Genomic DNA, 26558 nt, shown 5'->3' with positions numbered 1-26558 from the left:
GATGCAATGTTTGCTCTGAGAGTGTTATTGGAGAAATACAGAGGTGGTCAGAAGGAGTTGCATTGTGTCTTTGTAGACTTGGAGAAAGCATATGACAGGGTGCCAAGCGAAGGGTTGTGGTATTGTATGAGGAAGTCGGGAGTGGCAGAGAAGTATGTAAGAGTGGTACAGGATATGTACGAGGATAGTGTGACAATGGTGAGGACTGCAGTGGGAGTGACAGATCCGTTTAAGGTGGAGGTGGGATTACATCACGGATCAGCTCTGAGTCCTTTCTTATTTGCAGTGGTGATGGACAGGTTGACAGATGAGATCAGACAGGAGGCCCCGTGGACTATGATGTTTGCAGATGACATTGTGATCTGTAGTGAGAGTAGTAATCAGGTTGAGGAGACTATGGAGAGGTGGAGATGTGCTCTAGAGAGCAGAGGAATGAAGGTCAGCAGGGCTAAGACAGAATATATGTGTGTAAATGAGAGGGTGGGTAGAGGAATGGTGAGGATGCAGGGAGTAGAGTTGGTAAAGGTGGACGAGTTTAAGTACTTGGGATCAACAGTTCAGAGTAATGGTGAGTGTGGAAGAGAGGTGAAGAAGAGAGTACAGGCAGGATGGAGTGGGTGGAGAAGAGTGTCAGGAGTAATTTGTGATAGACTAGTACCAGTAAGAGTGAAAGGGAAGGTCTACAAGAGGGTAGTGAGACCAGCTATGTTATATGGGTTGGAGACAGTGGCATTGACAAAAAGGCAGGAGTCAGAGCTTGACGTGGCAGAGTTGAAGTTGTTAAGATTTGCACTGGGTGTGATGAGGATGAACAGGATTAGGAATAAGTATATTAGAGGGTCAGCCCAGGTTGGAAGGTTTGGAGACAAAGCCAGAGAAGCAAGATTACGTTGGTTTGGACATGTGCTGAGGAGGGATGCAGAGTATATTGGGAAAAAGATGCTAAGGATGAAGCTGCTAGGTAACAGAAAAAGAGGAAGGCCTAAGATAAGGTTTATGGATGTGGTGAGAGAGGATATGCAGGTGGTTGGTGTGACAGAGCAAGATGCAGAGGACGGGGGAAAATGAAAACAGTTGATCTGCTGTGGTGACCCCTAACGGGAGCAGCCAAAAGAAGAAGAAGATGGAGTATGGCTGGAGATACAGAAGTTTTATTACAGGTACATAAGGGGCAAAGACCCTGGATACCCAACTGCCTTTTTGTGTATACAGTTAATCAGAATTAGAGTCAACATAAAATGATTCCTCAGTTTCTTATTCAGTTATACTTTTGTCACCAAAACTGTCTAAGCTGTCTGTGTTGCAGTCATCTCAAAGGTCATAGCACTTCACGGTAGGCAATATATCCATAAGGAGATGCGCTTCTGATTATTTGTGAGATTCCCCAAACAGGACTGAGTGCGTCTCATCTCACTGTAGACATTTGTCTTGTTGTCATATAACACTTATTTGAATCTTAACATTCCAAATCACAGAATTTTAAAAGTAAATGCATTAATGATTTTGAAACTGTCTTAGTAATAACCAGTTGTGTAAGGGTAAGGGTTACCCCATATTCCCAGTTTAGGGAGTGTTCCCTTCTTCATCTTCCTTACTAATTTTTCTTACCACCATGTCGCAGTAACAGTGGTAAGAATAAGTATCTCACTTGTATATTCGGTGCCAAATTTCCACCTTTCTGATTTATAGGACTCAAATACAAGTCTGAATCCTGTGAAATAAGCTATGACTGTCACATTGCCCACATTCCCACATTTTGGATAGATTTCTTTTGAAAAATGGCAGTACTGCTCGCTATGTGTGTGCATTCAGAACTAAGTTATAGCAAAAACCATAAAAATGGCACTTAGTATGGATTTTTCTTAATATTCAAATTCCTTGGTATTTTGTAGTGGTTCAGGCTGTTGAAAGAGAATTAACACAAAATTAATTTTAATTGTATTAGGAAGAGTAGGGGAAGATAGCTAGAAGCAAGTGTGGGGAGGAAGGATAGTATAGAGAAGGTAGCAGGGACAGACAAACACACAGATTAACACTGATAGAGAGGCACTGATGCATGACTTGGCAACAGTGAATAGTCGTAAACTGAGGTGGTGATGAGGAGGACAGGCAAGGGGCAGGAAGTAACAGATAAGGAAGGAGAAACCAAGGATTAGGGCCAGGAAGGCATATGGTAGGCCTGCCTGAATGGCCTAGAGGGGAGCCTAGCAAGTGTCATTCACCTCCATGTGGGACATTATGGGTGAACGCTACCTCTGGAGGCTAAATGGACAGGGCCGCAAGAGGCAGTCAGCTACATAAAACAATGCTGCAGGGTGCCATTGTTAGCAACTACACTAATTTCCAACTGGTTAGCCATGGGGAACCTGTCCGGACTATGCCAGAGCAGAAGCCTTTACTCCCCACAAGAGTTTCTCAGAGGTCACCAACAAGCCCTCCCAGTCACCTTTCATATAGACTGGTATAAAGTACAGTGACTGCCGCTTAACCACAGCTTGCAATATGGCTGACTATATAGAAGAAAAGAGGAAAAAAACCCAGAAAAAAACAAATACAACAGATCAGTCCATGTGTATGACACTATATTAAAATAGTATAGTACAGGCAGTAATAATAACCTACATCTACTCCACCACCTAGCGAGCCTGTCATACTACCTTGGATAGGTTTTCCTGTTATCTTCAATCTCTTCAAACATTGTACAAAATAAAACAAACAGTAATCAGTACAGTGTATCCCTGACAACAGAAGGCAATTACCTCTTCAAGTGATAGTCCAAATATATAGTGGCAAACCAAATACAGAATGCTTACAATAATAAGGTGGCCTCCTCTTCCTAACCTCTCTCCCCCCAGTGGAACAGTTGCAGGTAGTAGTGCCTCTGTAGGTCATTGTACTTGTATCTGCACTGATTATCATGCCAGTTGATGGGTGGCACCACTCCATACCATGGCAAGCTGGTGCCCAGCATCAGTTTTATAGACAAGACCCTCATACACCCTCTTTCAAGTGCTCCTAATGATCCCTCTGCAGCAGATCTTAGGTTGCGTCAGTTGGGACCATATGGAATTTATCACCTGAGGAGACCATCACTCTGCAGGTCAGAGCAAGGAGGAAAATGGTAACCCAGTGTGCATGGCTGCATGTACTGTACACCATGTGATGCGCATTATCAGTAATACAGTAGTGCACTACAAAGGGGTGCAATACAGTCTTCACAACTGTCATTCAGAGGCACACAGTGCATATGACCTGTCACCCTGAGAATGAGCAGACAGACGCATGGTAGTTTGTTTTGGTTGATAGCACATTGCTTTATAACTATGATTCAGAGACTGTTGCACTAAATCTCTCATTAGCATAATTATTGCACTACAAGGCTCATTTTAGTAAGATAAAAACTATGTTCACTATGTTTAAATTAGATTGCTTTACAGCGAGCAACTTAGGAAAATGCATATAGTGGATAATAGAGTGTACTCCCATACAGGGAAGCTGACAACAGACAGAACTGCTAGTAATGGAGCTTAGGAATACATTGACTGCATTATGGTGCATGGAGTTAACAGGGACAGTTACACAGCAGAGGATAATGATATGAAACCCAGCACAGGGTGTTACAGAGGACTGACTTGCTGGTGGACGCTCAGCCTAATACGGAGCAGGGCTGAACAGACTTCTGGGTGGGAATCAACCTAACAAGGAAAAAAGGACAGGATGCAGTCCTTTTGTGGGGCTCAAACTGACAGGAAATGGGGAACTAAGGTCAGGCCAGGTTGCAGTCCTCCTGAGCAGGGTTTGTAGCAGCATACCATTTGCACACAGACTGATAGACATGGTAGGACAGGACCTGAGGCATCCATTACATTGGACATAGACTGTGTTAGAAGCACGGTTTTGTTTCATACACAGCTTTGCTAGTGTGCCCACTGCTGCTGCTGCACTATGGCACAGTGTTTGAATGGTGACAGCATAGTAGCACACAGGGCAATGTCCATCAAATGGGGTCTGAGAATAGTACTAAGACAACCGTCGTCTAGCACACACACACACACACACACACACACACACACACACACACACACACACACACACACACACACACACACACACACACACAACGATCCACAAGTGTACATATCTTGTCATGGGGCAGAAGGAATGGCAGTGGCTAACAAAGTTCATCACAGCACAGGCAGATATGTTATATTCCCTGTGTGCACATGACATACATATCCTTGAGAAGGGTAAATGAGACAAGTCCTTCTTTGACCATTTGTGGCAGACGTGGGGCAAGACCTCAGTTCAGGGGTGGACATAATAGGACAGTGGTACAGGTATGTTCATGGCATGTCGTAAAATATCAGTGATGCTAAGACCAATGCTCAGGAAATTTCCAGACACAGGTTGACCACTGATGGTACACACCAACACAGAGGTACCCTAAAGAAATGAGGGAAATTCCTGGCACTCATTTCATGAGAAAGTGAGAGAACTTTCATGTCTGTTAGAGGAAGCTAGACTGATGGCTACTGTCCAGATGTCTGTAGGGGGCCAACCAGGTTAGTAGTAGCATGTGCTGTTACTGTAGGCTCAGTGACTTGTGAATGTGTACTCAAGCTAACGCATTTGCATCTGTCATCCAGGTACGTTGGGTCTGCAACAGCGACATACTACACCACAAAGTATGTATATTCTTAGGCTCTGTGCATAATGGAAATGTTGTAGTCTGTGTGCCACATGGTGGTGAAAGTCAGTTAGGATCCAGTATTGCCACAAGTATGTTATATGTATGCATTTACAGGCTCCACTGGTAGAGGATCCAGTAGAACATGTTGGAAAATGTCACCAGGTCAGTGGTGGATGATAATAGTGGCATGCACATTGCACAGTAACACTGATGGTAGAGAGCACACTCACATCACCAACTTCTAAGAAAAAAACAGAAGGGGTAAGATGATTCTCTGGCATCCTGTCCATGTCAGCATCACCTAAGCTACACAACTGTCACCACCACAAATGACATCAGAAGGTCACATTGGTTCTGACATGCACATGCTCTGCATGTAGGTGGCAATTGCTGCCAGGCCTCTCTGGCATTCCCAGACCTGGATGTCAACCTTGTCATCATTTAGTAGATGTGCAGGTCAGTGTCCCAGGCATAGGTGTCCAATACTCACACCACATCAGTAATGTTGAGTGTGCTGCATGACTTGTATGAGGAAATGTAACTGCTTCACAGACCATGGGACATTGTGCAATCATATGCAGAGTAACATGGCATATAAGGGCCTGGAGCAGACATACTTGGTGAGGGCAGTGATGGTCCATTTGGTAGCCATTGTTTCAGCCAGCCGTGCTAGTGGATGGATGTGTTGCACAGTTATACACCAAGCTTACATAGATGCACAAACTGCTCCAGAAATAGCTTCATTGATGCAGATGTAAATCTGGATGTATCAAAACTATAACAGATTGTTACGGTCTCATTGTTTTCCTTTTTTATACAGTAATTCTATTTATTTATTGCATACTAAAATTAATATATTCTCATTTAAGTGCAATTCCACTCACTTCCTTATGTGCAATATCACCCAATCTCACCTCTGTGTATAGTGTACTTTTCTTTTCATGTGTTAATCATCTAGTATTCAGTTGCACAGAACCAGCGTAGGCAAGACTCCAGGTTCAAAACCAGTAGATTTAATCTAACACAAGCGCTTTCACCAATAGCTTCATCGGGTGTAATATCAAACACATAAAACCACATCAGTTTAAATACAAAATTAAAATCACATGACCTAATTCTTTACAAACTTAAAGGAACATGACCTATATATAAAAAAATATATATATGTATATATGATCTACACAAAAATGCAATATGTATACCTATATTTATATCAAATCTACTGGGCACAGCCACAGAAAAAATATTAAAGATATGTATCCTACCTAGTTATTTCTTATGTAATGGTCTAGATTTCAAGGTAGGTCTCAAAGGTATACAGTCATTTAATCCATGGCCAGCATTAGCCCTCAGTCTTATAATCCACTGAGCTTCAATTTTTCTGTTTTCAACCTAGTATCTCCTCCCCTTTTATTTTCAAAATTCATTCATATAACCATAAAACTGAAACAATGCATAACATCAGTGTTGGCAACATGTTTTGCCAGAGCATTAAACATACTCCTCTTACCTGCATGGTATAGGTGTTCTCTGATCCTTTCTTTCAACATTCTGTCAGTTTTTCCGACATAAAATTTGGTGCAGACTTTGCACACAGCCTAATATACCACATGCATACTAGTCCAAGTGGCCCTTTCCAAAATGACAGTAAAGTTTCTTTGAATCTTTCATTGTCCATACAGTCTATGGCTGCCTTGACATCTGTGCATGGACACTCCTGTGGCTACAACTAGTCAAGTCCACTGTGGTTACACCACCACTCAGGATCCTGCAGTTCAACACTTTCACACTCCCTTATAGCCCTACTGTGAGTAACACCTACCCACTGCATGAATATTCATGGGATCCTGGATGCCAGCATTCTAGTGCCATGTCATGTAGGAGGCAATATTGGGATTCCCGTACATGTACCTCCATTGTGATACACCATCCATTGGATTGGATCCATCTAGTTCTGATGGTGCAGAGCTACACAGTACACAGTGTAAGCACTCGTCTCATAGAAGCCTTCACTCTGTCACTGGAGCTTGTGATCCCGGACTAACCTCAACCTCTTAGTTGTGTGCATGGCCATCGCATCCACTACCTACATCTGTGACCTATGTGGTTATGGTAATGTCTTATGCACACCACAGCCAGGCACTGCATAGCCTGAGTGTTTTATTGTATGCATCAGGTTTATTCTTCATTGTCCTTGTCATTGCCCATAGATGTGAAGCAGATCCCACCTCTTTGCCAGTGCCACAACATATTGCACCTATCTCTCCTTACAGTGGGGGTACTGTTGCATCCAGTTCCTCTGACAACTCTCCCATCTCCACTGCTACCACAGCTATGTCTGGTAGTGCTACAGTGTCTCCACATTGTAACTGCTGTCAGAATATCCTATTGTGTAGCATGGTTCAGACCAATAACTGCTTGCTGCAAGACTGGGGCATACTGCAGTGCACTTCCAGATCTGTCCAAACAGCAGAAGATAACCTTCTGAAGTCTGTGCATTTTTAACAGTGTCTACATGAGCAACATTGCAACATTGTGGTGTGATATGGGAGCTGTAGATGTGGGGGATCATCATCCATGGTTCCAAGGTGCATCTTGTAGTACACAGTAGTGGACACTGTTATGAGTGGCTTGCTACATACATTGATGGGAACTTCATATCATGATGTTTGTCACTGACAGTGTGTGTGTGTGTGTGTGTGTGTGTGTGTGTGTGTGTGTGTGTGTGTGTGTGTATACCTATCAGCTAGATGACAATGTGGAAAGTAACACCACATAAAATGTTGCTATAGGACATGCATACAATATGCATGAATTATTGAACTGCCTGGGTGGTGCACAAATGCATTGTATATAATATCAAATGCACTGCACATCATTTGATAGTTCATGGAGTAGAAGCCCTTCTGATTAATATGTTAGATACTGGCAAGTGTGGCCTTTGTAGCAATGTGAGTGAAGTGTGTGACCCACAGAACTTCAGCGAAATGGGTTATGTTGTGGGCTGCCCATATAATAGTGGTCTTCTCCTGTTCTACTTGGGAAAACCAAATATGCTGCTCCACATGCTGCAGCATCACGTCAGACTCCTGAAAAACTTCTAATGTATTCCCATCTGAATGCTTGAATAGTCCCTGTAGCAAGGATGATTAATGCTGCACAAATCGTTGTGTCCACTGGGATAAGTAGTTCATGCACCGCCCTTGATCCATTGATAGAATGGCATAGGTCTACTAACTTCTGTATGGTGACTGTCCACATAATAGTGTCTTGGGATGTGGAAGTGATAGTATGTTAGCTAGTGGTTGAACCCATCTGTAATGTGAAGGGTGACTACATGTAACACACATACACAAATTATTTGCCTCGTTACTGTTAAGGCTGCAATTTTTAACTTCTGAAAATGTTTTTGGGTTTTATTACCATGACAGGAATATACCTAATTCCTGAGTCAACATATTCATCATCATATTTCGGCTTTTCCCATTAGGGGTCGCCACAGTGGATAATCTCTTTCCATTTCTTCCTATCCTCTGCATCTTGCTCTGTCACACCAACCGCCTGCATGTCCTCTCTCACCATGTCCATAAACCTTATCTTAGGCCTTCCTCTTTTCCTCTTACCTGGCAGCTCCATCCTTAGCATCTTTTTCCCAATATACCCATCATCCCTCCTCAGCACATGACCAAACCAACGCAATCTCGTCTCTCTTGCTTTGTCGCCAAACTGTCCAAACATGAGCTGACACTCTAATATACGGATTCCTAATCCTATCCATCCTAGTCACACCGAGTGCAAATCTTAACATCTTTAACTCTGCCACATCCAGCTCTGACTCCTGCCTTTTTGTCAATGCCACTGTCTCCAACCCATATAACATAGCTGGTCTCATTACCCTTTTGTAGACCTTCCCTTTCACTCTTACTGGTACCCGCCTGTCACAAATCGCTCCTGACACTCTTCTCCACCCATTCCGTTCTTCATTCTCTTCATAGCTATCCTTACTTCCTCCTTGCTAATCCACTGCACTTCATGATTCACTATCTGCACATCATCCAACCTTCTCTCCCTCTCATTCTCTTCATTCATCAACCCCTCAAAGTACTCTTTCCATCTGTTCAACACACTCTCCTCGCTTGTGAGTATGTTTCCCTCATTATCCTTTATCACCCTTACCTGCTGCACATCTTTACTAGCTCGGTCCCTCTGTCTAGCCAATCAGTACAGGTCCTTTTCTCCCTCCTTAAGTGTCCAACCTTTTATACAACTCTTCATACACCTTATCCTTCCTTAGCCTTCGCCACCACTCTCTGCCATGCACCTCATCTCCTTATATTCTTATCTACTTTCTTTATCTCTTTGACAATCCCACTTCTTCTTCACCAACCTCTTTCTCTGTATACTCTCCTGTACTTCTTCATTCCATCACCAGGTCTCGTTGCCCTCCTTCCTCTTTCCAGATGTCACACCAAGCACCCTTCTAGCCATCTCTCTTACTAGCTCTGCTGTAGTTACCCAGCTATTCGGTAACTCTTCACTGCCACCCAGTGCCCGTCTTAACTCTTCCCTGAACATCACCTCACAATTATCCTTTTTCAATTTCCACCATTTGATCCTTGGTGCTGCCCTCACACTCATCCTCCTCTTCTTGATCACCAATGTCATCCTACAAACCACCATCCTATGCTGCCTAACTACACTTTCCCCTGCCACCACTTTACAGTCTCCAATCTCCTTCAAATTGGCCCTTCTACGTAAGATATAATCCACCTGTGTGCATCTTCCTCCACTCTTGTATGTCACCCTATGCTCCTCCCTCTTGTTAGTCACCCTATGCTCCTCCCTCTTGTTAAAATATGTATTCATCACAGCCATGTCCATCCTTTTCGCAAAATCCACTACCATCTGACCTTCTGCATTCCTTTGCTCAACACCATACCTACCCATCACTTCCTCGTCCCCTCTGTTCCCTTCACCAACATGCCCATTGAAATCTGCTACAATCACCAGTCTCTCACCCTTGGGTACAGTCATCATCACTTCATCCAACTCACTCCAAAATTTTTCTTTCTCATCCATCGCACAACCAACTTGTGGAGCACATGCACTAACAACATTCATCATTACACCATCAATTTCCAACTTCATAAACATCACTCTATCCGACACTCTTTTCACCTCCAAAACACTCTTAGCATACTCTTCCTTCAGGATAATGCCTACGCCATTTCTCCTCCCATCCACACCATGATAAAACAATTTGAAACTGCCTCCGATACACCTAGCCTTGCTCCCCTTCCATCTGGTCTCTTGCACACACAATATACCAACCGTCCGGTTCATCATATCAGCTAGCTCCCTCCCTATACTAGTCATACTGCCAACATTCAAAGTTCCAACCCTCACTATCACAGTCCTAGCCCTTACCTGTCTTCGGGCATGCCTTCCGCCTCTTCTCCTCCTTCGGCCAACAGTAGCCCAATTTCCGCCAGCACCCTGCTGGCCAACAATACTGGTGGCGGTCATTAACCCGGGCCTCGACCGATCCGGTATGAGTTTCTGTACAGTTTTCTGCATGTGTGATGTGGCACAATTTTATGCCATACTCCATAATCACAAAAAAATGAAAACTTCAGTTTTGTACTTCTAAGATGGCCGCACATTAATCAGCAGGTTGATTACAGCTTCCAGTTGTGGCAACTGAGAAATTAATCTAGTAAAATGTACCAGTGTTGGTAAAATTACTTACTAACAAGAAATTATACAGTATTGATCCCAGCAAAAAGGAAATTTGAAAAATTAAGCAAAAATTAGCCAGAATAGAAGAAAAATCTCTGGCTCGGAAGAACTTGTTTAGGCAAATAAACAAATAAACAGCTTTGTCTTTGGTACAAGAGGTGGGCTTCCTATAATTTAGTGGAAAGAATTAACTGCACTCAAGAGTTTTAAGTGCTTATTCAGACAAGCTGATAAAAGTTCAGAAATCAGGGACTGAAATTAAGATAAGACTGGATGAACATGAAGCTTCTCAAGAAAAGCTGTTTAAAAATAGTTAAGATGGAACATGCAGAGAAGACTCCAAATGTTTTGCAATACCAGAGAAACTAGAAGGAAGATACTGCAATCATTTTATGTTGGTACAAATAAGCAAATACATTGGTGTTCCACAGTAAGATTTTAACAACTGAGAGGGCACATTGTGTGTATCCTCCAAATTTGGCCATCAGAAAGTAACACCATGTACACTTCAAAGTATTTTTCCTCTGGTAGATAGAAAATACTAGAGATGTGATGGAGAAAAAGAGGTAACATGGAACATGTTTTCTGAGAAGTAATGAGTTTGCAGATTTTAAAAATTTCCTATTGAGTGCTTTGACAGAAAACTTGTAGGTAGAATTGGCAGTAAATTATTATTTTGAATTGGATATAGCATCTAAACTGCACAGATATACTAAAGCAATACAAAGTTTAATGCTGCTGGCTGCCAAAAAAAATTACTAGAAAATGCAATCAAAATCTATACCAAATGTAATAGTAGTTTTGAATATTGTAAAGGAGTTAAAAGGACCGGTGGTGGAATCTTTAGAAATGGGAAGTAGCAAATTTCATAGAAATAAATGGACTGTGTAGAAATAACTCACATGGAATAATGTTTTGTAGGAGTGAGGTTCAAGTGGAGGCAGGAAATGAGCAATTTATATAACTATAACAAATAAGAAATGAGGTTAAAGAATAACTACAGCAGGGGCAAACACAAAAGTAAGAATCATCAGCAGAGACCCAATTAAGTTAAATACCTCAGTAGATAACCCAACAGCACTTAATTATTTGATTGTTAATATTTATGTTGATTCTGCTTCCTTTAGTGATATTGGAAAGAAGTCCAAGAAAGTCAGGACAGTGACTAGTCCCACACAAATTGCTGTAACTCCAGATAATTTAATGTTGCAACTCCAGATAATTTAAACTTTTGTGTTGCAATCCAGAGGTGATCGCCCTGCTGCAGCATACAGACATAAGGCAAGATTCGCAGTAATGCAATGTGTGTACTGATATGAAGCACCCTTACATAGTGTTGATTGAGATATTCTGTGCTGCATAATCTTCGATTCATACTGTGGTACACAGTTCATATCCTTTCTGTATATTTCATATTGCACACATTCTTTTGCAAATACAACATGTTTCAAGACTCCTATCATTACAGACACATTAGTGTGAAAAGATAATTTGCATTTAGTTGTGATGTGCTCATTGTACTTGAATCTTTAAGTAAAACATTTACAGAAATTTAAAAAAGCAAGCTTTTCAGAAATCTCAATTTCCAGATATGTAGCCTGTTATGTATTAATTACTAGTAAATAATTTAATATTTAGAAGCAAAGTTCAAAACTTGAAATCTGCTGTAATGTTAATGATACTGCATGATGACATTCAGCAATGCACTTTTCTTCCTAGTGGTTGAGATACTTGTGTCGACAGGCTCAAATACTATATCAACAAACACAGATGTAAATGAAGGAGATGAGTCTCAGTGGGTTGACAGAATAGCCTGTGGCCTCTCAAATTCAAAAATGGGTTCAAATCGACACATTTCCCATGCATACTGACATTTGCTTTGGCCACATTATTACAGGCATACTGCACATGGTAGAATATATTCACAGGTCTGTGTTGAGATTATTTTTATAAATGTACATTTGAAAGAAAATGCTGTCTTTCTGGAACATAACTTTTTTTCTCGTTGCAGAACTTTTTTTTTTTGTTTGAGAACATATAACCCCCACTTCGCAGTATTTTGTTGAATACACCCTAATATAACATAAGATGAGAATGTTACCTTGCCTCATGAAATTGCTGACAAATCCAGTAAGAACAAAACTCTTAATGACTGAAAAAGATGGGGAAGGAATTCAGTAATCTTGTTCAGGCCTAAGCCAGTGTGCCACTTTGTCTGCAAGTCTGCAGTTAAAAGAAACAAATGAAAAAAAAAAACATAACACTGCTCCACTGGCACAGAGAAGCTCTGCAGCAATAGATATTCAAGACTGAGCAAAGACAGAGGCCAGAGCTCTTTTTACACAAGTGAGGTGCACACAGACTTAGCAACTATGCACCTGTTTTCTCATGGAGACCAGTGTTATGACAGTTTCCTAATATTAAATTCATAAGTAGGCTGCAGTACTCAGGCCACTTTGCCCATCAAGGAGTACTGATTCTCCAAATTCAGGGTCAAACAGTTTAACACCCACCCAGTCATCAAAATTCTTCTTAAGTGTCCACGTTTGCTGACCTTCTGATGGTTACAGGTGTTGATTCCTTAATAATACCATGTTCTGCATAATATAATTAAAAATATGTAAAATTGCTTAATTAAATACTTTTCAGGCCAGTATCAGCTTTCTCCAATAAATCTATGGTGCAAGGTTTACAATTTTAAATATCTGCACCTATCCAAACTCAAATTCATTCCTTATCAATGCCATTCTTTTTGTAAATTTCCTTTGAACCTGCTCTAAGCTTTTTAATTGCCCAAAGGTATACAGACAAAAACACTGGTATGTTCTATAATAGGCCTGATGCATGATTTAAATAAAGATGTTTAGCATGTCTCATTCCTAGTTGATAACTTTCTCAGCATAAAAAGTCAACTTGTTGCATCACTTTAGTTCTCACCATTTTAATAGTTATCATAACTCTCAAATCTTTATATTGACTAACCATCTGTAATGGGTATTCTAATAAGCATACATTTCTTTGTCCAAAGCAATTTAAAACACGATATTGTATTTTTCTAGACTGAATGAAATTCCTATAGTTTGTGCACATTTACAAATGCCCACCATGTAAGTGTTCAAGTTTTCACATTCTGCATCATTTTTCATCACAAAACCTATTTTACAGGCATCTGCATATTTGCAATCCAGATTTTTCCCTTGGAATTGTAACAAATATTATATCAAAAACTGTTGACCCAAAACAGATCTCTGTAGTACTCCTTGATTTATTAGCAAATGTTGCTTGCTCATAGGTTCATAAATGTGTACTAGGCTAACAACCACAAGGGTCTTTAAGCCAAGCCATGCATCCCAAATCACCGACAAGTTCTGGTACCCATGAGAAGTGTAAGCAGGGTCTTGGGAGATGAAACATTTACAAGCAGGGGCCTAGGAGACGAATCATTTGCAGGCTGCCTGTGTCCATTAGAGACATACGTGTCAAACCAGGGACAAATTTCCTTCCAAAAACAGAAGCACTAATCCCAAGATGACTACTGAAAGGCAGAATACAGGCTCTCTAACAACTGTTGGCCTTGGAGTAGATTGTTGCAGATTTTAAAGTTAAGATGGAAAAATGTGTTAATATCCCAAGGGCTGAAAGTGCACTAAGCAGTTACATATGAAAGGGGGGGGGGGTAACTAAAGACATAACTTAAAAGAGCAAGACAGATTGGAATAGGGTTGACACTTTGTATTCTGGCTCTATGGAATACAGTTGGATGGCCAATAAATGTAGATAGCTGTAGGGGAGTGATCTCACAACATGATAATTTTGTGCTTACTCACAACAGCTAATGAAAGAGGAGATGGAAGGAGACATGTTGTCAAATTAACATAAGGGGCAGGCAACTAGAGAGTTTAGTTTAAAAGCACAACAGTAGCAAAGAGGGAGGGAGGGAATGTTGGGGAAAACTTCTGTGCGACTCAAGAGACATGGCTGTGGTCTCCTTCCTAGTTTAAATAAACAGAACACAAGTAAAACACAGTGTAAAGAAAATAAATCACACTATACAAAATAGAAGAAGGCAATAAATGCATGCCATTGATGGTAACACTGATTTTTTCGGACTGTTAACACATAATCCACCTAATTAACAATCGGCTGGGATTACATTTAACTAAGCTGGCATGCATAGTACTGTGAAGCAGAAAGTCAAAGGCTTTATCTAAATTCAAACAGGTAACTCTTGGTGACAAGACCAGATCCAAGGATAAACTAAACTGATCATATAAAATAAATTAAACTAAAATCAATCTGCCTTTTACAAAGCCATGTTGTTCCCGATCCAGACAGTTTACATTAGCATTGTTTTTTTCCCCCAAAAGCAGTGTGAAACATCTCGGACAATATTTGCCAATAAGGTAAGTTAAACTGAAAGGTCTATACTTTAATATACAGCTTACTTTCAGTTTTGTGTATTATGCATCAGATAACTTCCATGTTTTTACTACTACTCCAAATAAGAATTTATTAAAAATAGAATATAATACTGACAAAATGTTATCATTCCTCCTGTTTAAATATTGTATTTTATCCGTTACTGCAAATCTATGCCTCTAAATTTTTTGATGACATTTTTGATCATATCGTTATCAATTTGTGGGCATGGTTCTGTAACCATGGTCTTGTGTTGTACCAGTTTATTTTCAAAATGAACAGAATTAGAATTAATATTAGAAAAATATTAGCAAAATATTTGTTAAACATTAGTTATTAATTTGAAATTGCATGTTACAATTTCATTTATTTTAATCATTCCTACTGAAGATGTGGGGTTATTCGTTGTATTTATATATTTATAAAAGTGCTTCTTATTAGAAGCATTTCTTGCTAGACTGTTTTCCACATCTATTTTTTCATTTTATAATCCATGCCTTAAAGTTCTAGTAACCTTATTCAACACACTTATTAGCCACAGTTGGAGACTTCTTTTAAGTTTTGTATATTCATTTCTTCTTTTGTCCAGTTCTTTGTCCTGGCAGAACCTATCCAAATTGTAAATGCCAGAAAGTTGTGATCTGATGTACTCAATGGAAGGCACATATTTACAGACCTGTTTCAGGTTGCTTTGTGACAATTAAATCCAAGATGTTATCACCCACTGTTTTTTCAGACTAACTGTGCCAAACTGTACATAGAAACAAAATCCAGTAACTCTTTTTCATAATATGAGTGAGAAGTTAAACTATGCCATGCTATTCTAGAATAACTGTACACTCCAATAAGAAATACATTTTTCATGTTTAGCTTTACATTTAATTTTGTCTATCGCACACTATTTTTCTGCCCCCCCCCCCCCATTTTTATAGTATTCTCTGTAGTTTGTCGAGTTTTCTTTGATAAGTCTGTACAATCAGACAACCACACATGCACTGTTCTCTTTGGTGTGCTCTATTACCATAAATTCTGTAACTTATGTAACTTTTAAATCTTAAAACCAGTCCTTTATGAATTCACATATCAGTAAAGCAATTCCATTTCCACATCTATAATCATTTTTTTTCATTAAGCTTTGTAATTTCTATAATTCTATTAAATTCTGTCATGCTGTTTATTTAATTTAGCATTTGTTTACTGGGGCAGTCCAGCTGGGATACCTTTTCAGTGTATGCTCAGGAAGAAAAGCTCCAACAGATAATTGTTCAGAAATAGTTATACAGACTGTATATGAACAAGGCAGTACAAAAAAATTAAAAAAAAAAGTAGCAGTAGAGAAGAGAAAAAAAGGAAACTATATGTGATATGGAAATTTATAGGAAAATGTTGCTTAATTAATAATAGAATGCTTAAATACCACATATTGTACATAGATATTTTGCAAACTAAAAGGGTTAAAAAGAGTATTAGTTTAAGAGAAGAATTAGTTATGAAAAGAATATTAAGAAGAAAATTAGCAGTTGGCTTAAAGGAAATGAGGGGAACAAAATAATTAGACAGAAGCATAAAATTTATGATGTTGATAAATTATATAAGACATTAGCCTGGATTAGTCAGAAGTATGGCACAGGCAATGCCAAGCACAGTACAAATGCTGTTTGATGAGAAATCTGAAGTTAAGATAGGTTAGGAGTTGTCCTTGGGTCGTAGGCAATAGAGTTCCATGACTGAGTAACATAGTTAAAGTGAATCATCTGCAGAGTTTTTTGATTTGGTAGTTGTAAGAAGAGATTGGTAGCTGGATCGTAACTGTCTTGGTGATTAGTAGGTTGATAACAGTGTTTTGGAGTGCAGGACAACTACTAGAGTGATACAGTAAGTTCTGAGCTATGACTAATTAGGAATAAGCCACCTGATTGGGTAAGTCTAGCTTTTCTTTTTTTTATGAGAAACTGTGATGAGAGTAGGATGGAAGGTTAGCAGCAAATTTTAAGATTTTGTTAGGACAAGAGCTAAGTTAGGATAGTAGGTTGGCTTTGAGGTTAGTACATATGGGGGAAGTGATAGTAGTAGGAAAACATTTTTTTCTTGAGTTGTTGGTAGGCTAGACTATTTCTATACGGAATCTCTAGATTTTGATGTTTTTTTACACACAAGATATATGTTGGTCACAGTTCAGGTTGTCTTCTATTATGACATCTGGATGTTTGGTTTGTTGTACTAGTTCAAAGTGAGTATTATTGTTAGAAGTGATATAAGAGGATTTAGTTCAGTGCTGTTTTTAGGAGTGAAGAGCATAAGTTTAGTTTTTTTTTGGGGGGGGGGGGTTACGAATGAGTTCAGAATTACATAGCCATTTTTCTATGGAACAAAAAGATATATGAACAACTAATTTTATGTTAGGAGGAAATTGTAGGGGGTTAAGCAGGTATGGGAGAAATCATGTAAGGAATTTGCATAGATACTGAACAGGAATGGGCCAAGAATAAAATCCTGAATAGCCCTGTAGTTACTAGAAGAAGGAGTACATCTGATACCATTTGACAACTTGTCTGAGAGACAGCTGTGGAACCAAGAAATTAGACTGAGAAAGATGCAAAGAGGAGAGTTTTGTTAGTAATTATTTATGAGGGAATGTGTGGAAGACTTTGGATAGGATACATCTAAAAAGAAAGAAAGAGACAAAGTGACCTTTATTCCTTTCTGTGGCAATATTGTTAGATAAGCTCAGAGGAGCTGTTGTGGTGTTGTGTTTAGGTATGAAACCATGTTGTGTATATGTGAGGGTACTGTTAGTGGTTAGGAACTGCATAATTTCGGTATGTATACAACTTTCAGGGATTTTGGCCAGTGGGGAAGGAACAGTAATCAGTCGATAATTAAAGAATTCTGTGGAAGTACCACCTTTTCTGTAGTGGTATAATATTAGGATGTTTTCCACATGTTAGGGATTTTACTTTCTTTTACTGACATTAAATTGGAATAGAAATGGGATAACCTACTGCATTTGATGCGACTGTTAGGTATTCTGAGGGAAGTTTATCAGCAGCTACAGATGAAGGCTTTAGTTTTTCTAGGTAATTTTTACTGGTGGATGTGGATTATTATTTCAAAGTTGAATTCTTGTACATGTACTAGTGTTTTGGTACATAATTCACAACTCCGTTCTAAGATGCAACCATTCTTAGCCAAGTCTTCTAATACATAATAATTTAAAGCTTCCATTTTATTTTTAATTTCCTTTCCTTATGTAATAAGTAAAACAGGGATAATTTATTAGACACTGGAAGCTATTGAAAGTGTATTAATTAAGTACCTATACTATTATCTGTACTTTCGAGCTAGGTGATATGTATCAAGAGATTTAAAATACTACAAGAGTTGATGTTACAAAAAATGCTAACACAAGTTAAACATAAAACTTTGTAAAGTTAACTAAACAGGCTTTGAATCACTTCATAGTCACAAACTAATAAATTGCAAGCAAGTTGGCAAATATTAATTCTATTCTGTTTCTCTCAAAGGCCACTAACTAGTAATCCCAGATGAAACATCTTAGTTTAACTTATTTAGTTAGTAGTTACTTGCTCACAGTTTCAATCCCAGTGTCTCATCTGCAAATCCTACTTAACTGGGACATCTTAAATTAAAACTACAAATTTTACATTCACAATATAATTGACTTCTAATAGTGTCAGCAAACAGAAATACAAACCAAGAGTCTTTACTATGTTTATTTTTTGTACTAAACAATCATTACAAAGTGTAAAAATATCAAAATCACAAAGGTTCTCCTTATGAACTTGCTACAGTGTATATCTGCAAACTCTCAAATGTAATATGTAAAATCCCAAATAATTTTTTTGTAAAATGTTCTCACAATCTAAGATTTCTTGAATTACTTGTATTCTCCACACAGTTTATAATATGAATTCCATACTCACATATCCCACTATTAGAATATGTTAAATGTATCTTTTACCCGTTATCTGGTATCTTGTGATGATGCAAAGATGCGCAAAGTTTTTGCATCTTTGCAAGACACAAGGTTACTTTCTCTCCTCACATCCCCTCATAGCAGATGTCTTAGTACGCTGCCTGCTTACCTGAATAACTAAAGCACTTATCATTCAGCCCAACAATGAGGAAATAAAGAAGGTGTTCTTTCTCAGTGTTTTGAGAAAGACATGGGATCACACTTAAATAAATGAAAAACATGCATATTAGCTTCTCATCCTTAAAAGGACAGAAGGAAATGGAAAAATAAAATAAAAATTGTTTCCATGCCCTCCACACAGATTATAATTTGAATTCTAATATAGAAAGATGTCAGGAGTGGAGTTTACATGCGAATTGCTGAAAAAATTTTTGCTGAATGAGGGTCGATGATCCAGCATTCACAGCAAATGCACTGCGACGAATATAGACCTAATTCTGCAGGGGTTGCAATTTTAATTAAAACGAATTTTGAATGTACTATTTTTTAATGTGGTTTATGGAAAGAAGATTAAAGATATTACTGTCACACTGAACAAAGGAAATTATAGTACTGTGATGCTATACGTATATGGACCCTTTCAAAAATACTTTATATTCATTGATAGCATTTCTGTATGTTACAAGAACTGAGGCATTTGCTTGTAATAATAGGAGGTAACTGTAATGCAATTTTTGATAAAGATTTATACAGGTAAATTCCATTTAATCCAGGTAGCTATCTACAATCACGTGGTACACTGCTGAATAAATGTATTGAACAAAAAAAACTAACAGATGTACGGTGTTAAGAAACAATAAGCACAGACAATATATACATATACCAAGTAAAGATATGTTATCTACAAGAATTGATTTTTTTTCTTGATTTCAGGAGAATTAGTGCAGTATTGCTTTTGGAATAATTTTTTTGTCTGCCCTTCTTTGGGTCATATGGCAAACAATATCAATTTTGATATAATTGTAAAGGTGTAAATAGTAAATGAATGAATGTTGTTTGGTTTGAGTTTGAAAAAAATTACAATGTGATAAGGAATGTAATTAATTTATTGTGGAGAGATAATAGGACTTCAGCAGTGTCCATGAAATATAAATGCGATGCTTTTAAAGCAAATATTTACAGATGCATGAGAATGTATATTATTCACAATAGAAAAACAACTGATTATATGATTAAAAAAATGGATAAGCAACTTGTAATACTTTCAAAGCTACTTGCAGATAACTACGGAAAATATATTAAAACAGAGCAAGACAAAATTAAAATACAACAAGATTATGAAAAACAAAAACATGTTAAAAATAAAGAAATTTTTAAAACTATTTTTGCTATGGTGAATATACCAACAATGTAATAATAGAGATAAATGTCAAAGATGGAGTTTCAATAAAGGATGAATACAATATAATGCAAGTGTTAACCGATTGCTTTTTATATAACGAGTGGTCTGAAATTAGTGAATTAATGAAAGACTGCATTAGTGATACATCTAGAGAGAATACATTTTTGAATTATTCTTGAATGATGAGAGAGAACGTAAAGTTAAAAAATAAAGGTACAGAACCCAATTGTTACATAGATGAATTTTATATTTTATATGCAAAGGAGTTAGCACCTTATCGGTTACAGATAACATAATATATATCTACTCCAGGTTAGAATTCCCGACTCAACGAATGTAGAGGTAATTAATTAGAAAAAGTCAGAAAAGTGGTAAATTACCAGAGCACTACAGCTCCATATCTGTCATGAATACTGATAACTGAATAATAACTAGAGCAATACATAATAGAATGAAGTCTAGTTTAGACAACTTAAGTTATCAACTCAATTTGGATTTTACCTTCTTGTACTACACAAGAACCTAATAGGTTAAAACAAACAGTAATATATTATATACAGAACAACCAACAAGAGCACATTAGTCTATTGAAATTAGACACATCTAAAGCCTTTGATAATATAAACAGGATATGTATTTGGAAAGAGAGGTTTTAGCAGATTATAAACTCCCATGTTGTATAATAGAGGATATTAAGAATTGATACAGATCTGCTAAAGCATGCTTGAAAATTAATAACCATTTGATGGAAATATTTTAATGTACTCCTTGTAATAAATCTTATGCTCTATAAAATTCAGAGACTTACAATTGCATTACAAATACATAACTTAGAAATCTCTGTTATAGCTTATACAGATGATGCTGATAGTTACTAAGGATTAAACAAATTATATTTACTGACCAGGTGTTTTATTTAGAAAAGCAGTCTCTATTACAGGATATGTCATTAACTGCACAAGATCTGAATTTCTTGTCATAGGGAAAAATAAGGTGATACAATTTGATGAAATATTAATATAACCTTGGTCATTGTTTTCACTTTTTGGGAATTAAGTATGCAAGTACATATAACAGTACTATAGACTTATTTGATACATTACTCCGAAACTGAAGAGAAATTAAGTTCTCTGAATTCCTACTTTCCCCCCCCTGAATTTAAAAATATTGTGCAGGTGTTAATTCTTCCTTTAATTTTAATTCCTCTTCAGAATTTACTCTCACCACCAACTATTATTTGGTATAAGATTAGAGGAACTACAATTAAATTTCTTTGGAGAGGTGGTTCAGCATGTCTACCATGCAAAATTATAACTGCAAGCTATGAAGCTGGTGGATTAGTGATGCCAGATATACTTAAACATATCACAGGTATTAGTTTTATAAATATAATTAACATCCAATATAACAATTGTTTTGAATAAAGATTATGTTATATTATTGATAGGGTCATAGGCAAGTACAAAGCTAGCTGCCACTGAGGGTCATTTTAAGTCTAGATAATTTCTATTTTTGTGATCAAATTAACCTATCCCATTTGGTTATAGACTGGCCTTACCCATCTTATGGTTGATAATTATATATTACCCCTACTGAGAATAACTGGGATCATACCATAGACAAGTTGAGGGGACCAATGCAAGGAATAAAAGCATTTAAGATCTTCCTTTGTCCAAGTACAGACGGCAGTCCTGAGGTAAATTTTCTGTTTCCCATCCACAGATCCAAGCTGCACTTGAATATGGACATGGATGAACTTTGTTTTATGTGGATGGGGAGCCTGTTTCACAGTAGCGGTATCCTCAGAGATATACCTGTGCCTCCAAACTCTTCTGTTGATGTTGCAGAAGAGATTTAGATTCCTAGACACAGTACTTCTGATGCCATTTGACTTGATGTGTAGCAAATCCATCAGTGCTGGGTCAGAGGATGCATTGTATGCCAGACACAGGTCACATATTAGCGGTCTGTAGGATACAGAATATAGTGGCATGAGTCAGTCCATGCAGAACAAGTTGTTGAGGCCTTGTATCCTTTTACTAAAGGTATCTCTGTGGGCATTCCAGTTGCTGCTTGTGTCTGGACAGACAGATGCCAAATAATAAGGGTTGAGTAAAGTGGAACAATGACATCCCTAGATCTAGACACAATCCTTTTGTTTATAAGCTGTGCAATATAGTAGAACTTCTATATCAACCAGCACATGTTGGTCAAAAGTTAGGTGACTGTACACATAAGTTCCCAAATCCTGAACAACTAGGTCAACTCTTAGGGCCGTATTATTAATGTGGTAGTTCCCTTGGATAGAAGACTTCCCAAACGATACAATAATGCATTTTTTGGCATTTAGTTTTGGTTCATGATTCTGGTACCAGTTACTTACTTGGGACAAAACTTCCCGCTGGATGGCTAAGTCATCACGGGATTCAATAACTGAATCCTAGCGCTTGCAGTCTTCAGCAAAGAACCCTGGGGGACTCCACTGGTGACTGATCTCTTTGTGGAGGTAACTTCCTCTACTTTGATTTCCTACGTCTTGTATGAGAGCCAGCTGACAATCCAGTGGGTGACATAGGGATTTATTCCCAGATTATTTACCTTTTCTACTATGCCTCAGTGGGGAATTGTGTCATATGTTCTGGCCAGGTCAAGGTATGCAGTGTGTACTGTTTTGCCTTCATCCATTGTTTTGGTGATCTTTTAAAAAAAAAAAAATCCACCAGTTTGAGTAAGCATGACCTGCCCTTGACAAATCCAAACTGAAATGGGTCCAGTGTTTGGAGGTTCCTTATGTCCTGATTGATTAGTTCCATGATGAGCGTTTTCCATAGCTTTGCATACGAGGCTGGTCAGATTTACGGGTCTGTAATTGCCTGGGTCTTTGGAAGATCCTCCCTCGTGTAGTGTAGCTATTCTACATTTGCTTGGTACACAACCTGTATGGAGACTGAGACTCAACAGTGTTGTTAGGGTGTGGCTAAATTGATAATCATTAATAATAACGGTACCCCTCTGTTATGGAAATTAGACAGGAAAATTGACCATAACTACTGCTGAAGATTTTCCACCTTAAACAGAAGAGAGCATTGAATTAAGCAAATATTATAAATTACCTTGGGACAATGAATTAATTTGTAAATATTTTCTACTCTGTAAATACCTACTTCCTGATCGTGCAAAATTGAGTTAGAAAATGTTCATTGAGCAAAGGACTACAAAAAGTGAATTAGTTGATGCACTACAAGTAATACTGAAGACATATGCTATTGAACAACAGTGAACTGGATTATTACGCTGGTAAAATGAAATGGGAAAATGCACTGAACATACAATTTGAGTTAGAAAAATGGTTAGATGCATTACATAATGCAAGGACAATGCATGTCTTTATAGAGTATATTTGCATTTTGAGTAAAGTTATGTATGGAATCTACTTTTCACCTTATAGACTGTTTGGATTATAAAATAAATGTACGGTATTGGCACTGTCAAGTTATCTCTGCAGACTTTTTTCATCACTGGTGCTGGTGTTTATAAATATAAGATTACCGCAAGAAAATACACAAATTGGTATCTAATTATTTAGGATTACAGACATTACTTACACAAGATTTAGTTGCTTGACATGTTAGGAGGAGTTGAATACAACAGCGAAAAAACAATAACTAAAAGAATGACACTACAGAACTGGAAAGCTAAACATATGCCTTAATGTAAATATATACACTGGACAGCTTTATTTATTAAATGTGTTACATATCAAGATTCACAAAATGTTTATTAATATAGACTAATTTGCACATATTGTTTTGCTTATTTTTACTTATTTTCCTATATCTTTTTCTTTTCTTTCCCTAATCTCAGATGATTTAGTAAGTATATTTTAAGATGCTATGTACATAATTTTTACAAAAAAAAAGTTGGGTTGCTGCTGTCAACCCTTACATCTAATAGAAGCCTTGACTAAGGAGACTGCACCAGGCAAAAGGGGAGGGGTTATGAATATTGGGCATAGCTTTTTGCTCTTGTAAATTATCCTGTGCTCTAAAACAATCTCATCTCAGGCCCTGGCTGTTCAGGCAGACATGGTCAGAGCATCTGACAGGTTTCACTGACTTCTCTTTCGTAATAAGGTTTTCCAGTTTTCATTAATTTTACCATAAATCTCAGTAAGCTCTTGAAAGAGTTACAGTTTCATTTCTGCCACACAGTGTCCTACAATATCATGCTACATGCTTAACATATAAGGATAATTTGCAACAACAAATGTTGCATACTTACCTGACTGTAGTTTAAAATTTTGAAGACTGATTCCGAAACGAACAGAATCTTCCCTCGGTCACATCCCACAACAAAGAGAAACCCATCTGCTGCCTAAATAAAACAGAAAAATAACAATTATTACAGTTCATTGTTTAGAACTTGTTAGCTGCTATTTAAAATTATCTAAATATCCAGTACCAAACTGCAGAATGGGCTACATTACAAGTCTTGACTAACATTTCAGTATGAGGCACAACAGTTGTAAATCTAAACAGCCTGCATATTCTCTACATAGAAAACTACACAAAAACATAATTCTGAAACCATTTTGCTTCTGGACACAAGAAAACTGGTGGCTAAACAGTCTTTAGGTATACAACCTGTCATAGCCTACATACTCTTCAAATCCTTAGCCTGCTCCAATCTCAGAATTCCCAGAAGACTAAAGACACCTGAACTAGAGATAGATGCAAAGGTGTTTTCCCTTACCAGATATCAGAGCTAGCACTCTCCCACTGTGTCTTACTAATCCATTAGTTTCTGTCTGCACCTCACTCCCTGGGGCATTTTTTCCAGGCGAGATTAGCCTTTTTTAGATAACACTTACTGTTGAAGTAGTCAGAAGATGTCCATCACCCACAACTGGTGAGGATTTTGTAATTTTCATTCTTCCACCTCATTTTGCTCCTGCAAATAGAACAAGCAATGCATACAAATGCTGCCTCCTACGGGCGCCTCCATACCCCACTGCCATCTTACAATGCGCTGTCTTCAAGGAGGCTAAGCATCTGATAATAGCCTTCTAGTGTCCACTGCAGATTCACCTGTTGCCTTACAACACCACACTCTCTCACAAACCAGGACAGCTGGTCATAAGACTCCAAAGCCTTAGCCATCGCTTCAGGTGCAGGGCAGAGTCTGTTACTTGAATAAGGTCACCTGTGTCATGGTAAGGGTCACAACCTCTACATCAACAAAATCACTATATTTACAAGCAAAGACTAATTATCAAAAGCTTTGACACCACAGAAGAACAGTACAGAAAAGCAAGTGGTTGACACATTAACTTGCAGATGAGGGAGTAGCAAAACAGAATGTCTTAACTGCTTTACCTTTTTTGAAATCATTCTTCCTCACCCCAAAACAGTTCACAAGAAATTCCAGACACAGAAAGGAAAAGGTTGACATGAAGTACAGTTCCTGATTATTTAAGGAACAAAGAACATACCTGAAGCATTACTTCTTTACATGGTTTGCTGATGCTAAGGGGGATGACTTTATGACTGCCCAGCCATTCATCCAGGTTACACTTAAAACGGGTCATGGAGCTACTCTTCTTCACCTCTAAGGGAAGTTTATTCCATAAAAGAGGTACTCTCTGTGAAACATGTTTATCCTGCCAACAGATGCTATTTATGTTGGCGTGGTAGTTTAGGTCTCATGAGGGGGAATTTAGGGTGGCATTACCTTTCTGGAAGTATGGGAGGCTACATAGGACTGGATCTTTTGAGGCTATATAGACAAGCAGAGATACCCTCTCAATAGTCTGTAGTAAGTAGAAATGAATGAAAAGTCAGGGTATCTCAAGGAGAACATGCCCTTGACTTTTTTTTTTGGGGGGGGGGGTGGACACTGCGATCCCTCAAGCTGGATCATATACCTAGCCAAGTATATACCAAAGGAGCATTATATTCTACTATTAGTCTGATAAGGGAGGAGTAGATGGGATGACTACTTACTTGGATCTAGATGACCCTTGTAAACAGTCTGGCTATATAAAAGGATTTCGTAACACTGGTCACATGGTGGTCAAAGGCTTGTTGATTGTCAATGGAGGAGCCCAAGTCCCTAATGAATGAATTCATTTTTGATTGGGGATGGTGGTGTTGCCCATGTGACAGGAACATGTTTCCCGATGGTCACAATGCAACAATTTTTTGGCATTCAGTTTAAGGTCGTGGTCCAAGCACCACATGTTGCCATGAGTTAGACCCTCCAGAAGAATACATAGGCCATCTGGAACATTTATGACAGCGCCTAGTTAGCAGTCATCAGCAAACAATCAACCACAGGCCACCAGTGAGCATTAACATCTAACTAAGCAGAAA

General features: G+C 38.2%; 1 protein-coding gene across 1 annotated transcript in view; it reads right to left on the bottom strand.

The window, feature by feature from the left end:
- The window catches only part of ARNTL (aryl hydrocarbon receptor nuclear translocator like), a 545416-nt gene that overhangs the window by 299769 nt on the left and 219089 nt on the right, over positions 1–26558 (bottom strand). Inside the window, exon 8 of the mRNA XM_044059187.1 lies at positions 24469–24561. Within this exon, the coding sequence (XP_043915122.1) occupies positions 24469–24561 (93 nt within the window). The remainder of the gene's footprint in view (positions 1–24468; positions 24562–26558) is intronic.

This window comes from Protopterus annectens, chromosome 17.part0 (genome assembly GCF_019279795.1).
Source record: "Protopterus annectens isolate FY-2018-M chromosome 17.part0, PAN1.0, whole genome shotgun sequence".
Lineage (NCBI taxonomy): Eukaryota > Metazoa > Chordata > Ceratodontiformes > Protopteridae > Protopterus > Protopterus annectens.
Note: the sequence above shows the minus strand (reverse complement) of the source record. Positions and strands in the feature narration are given on the sequence as shown.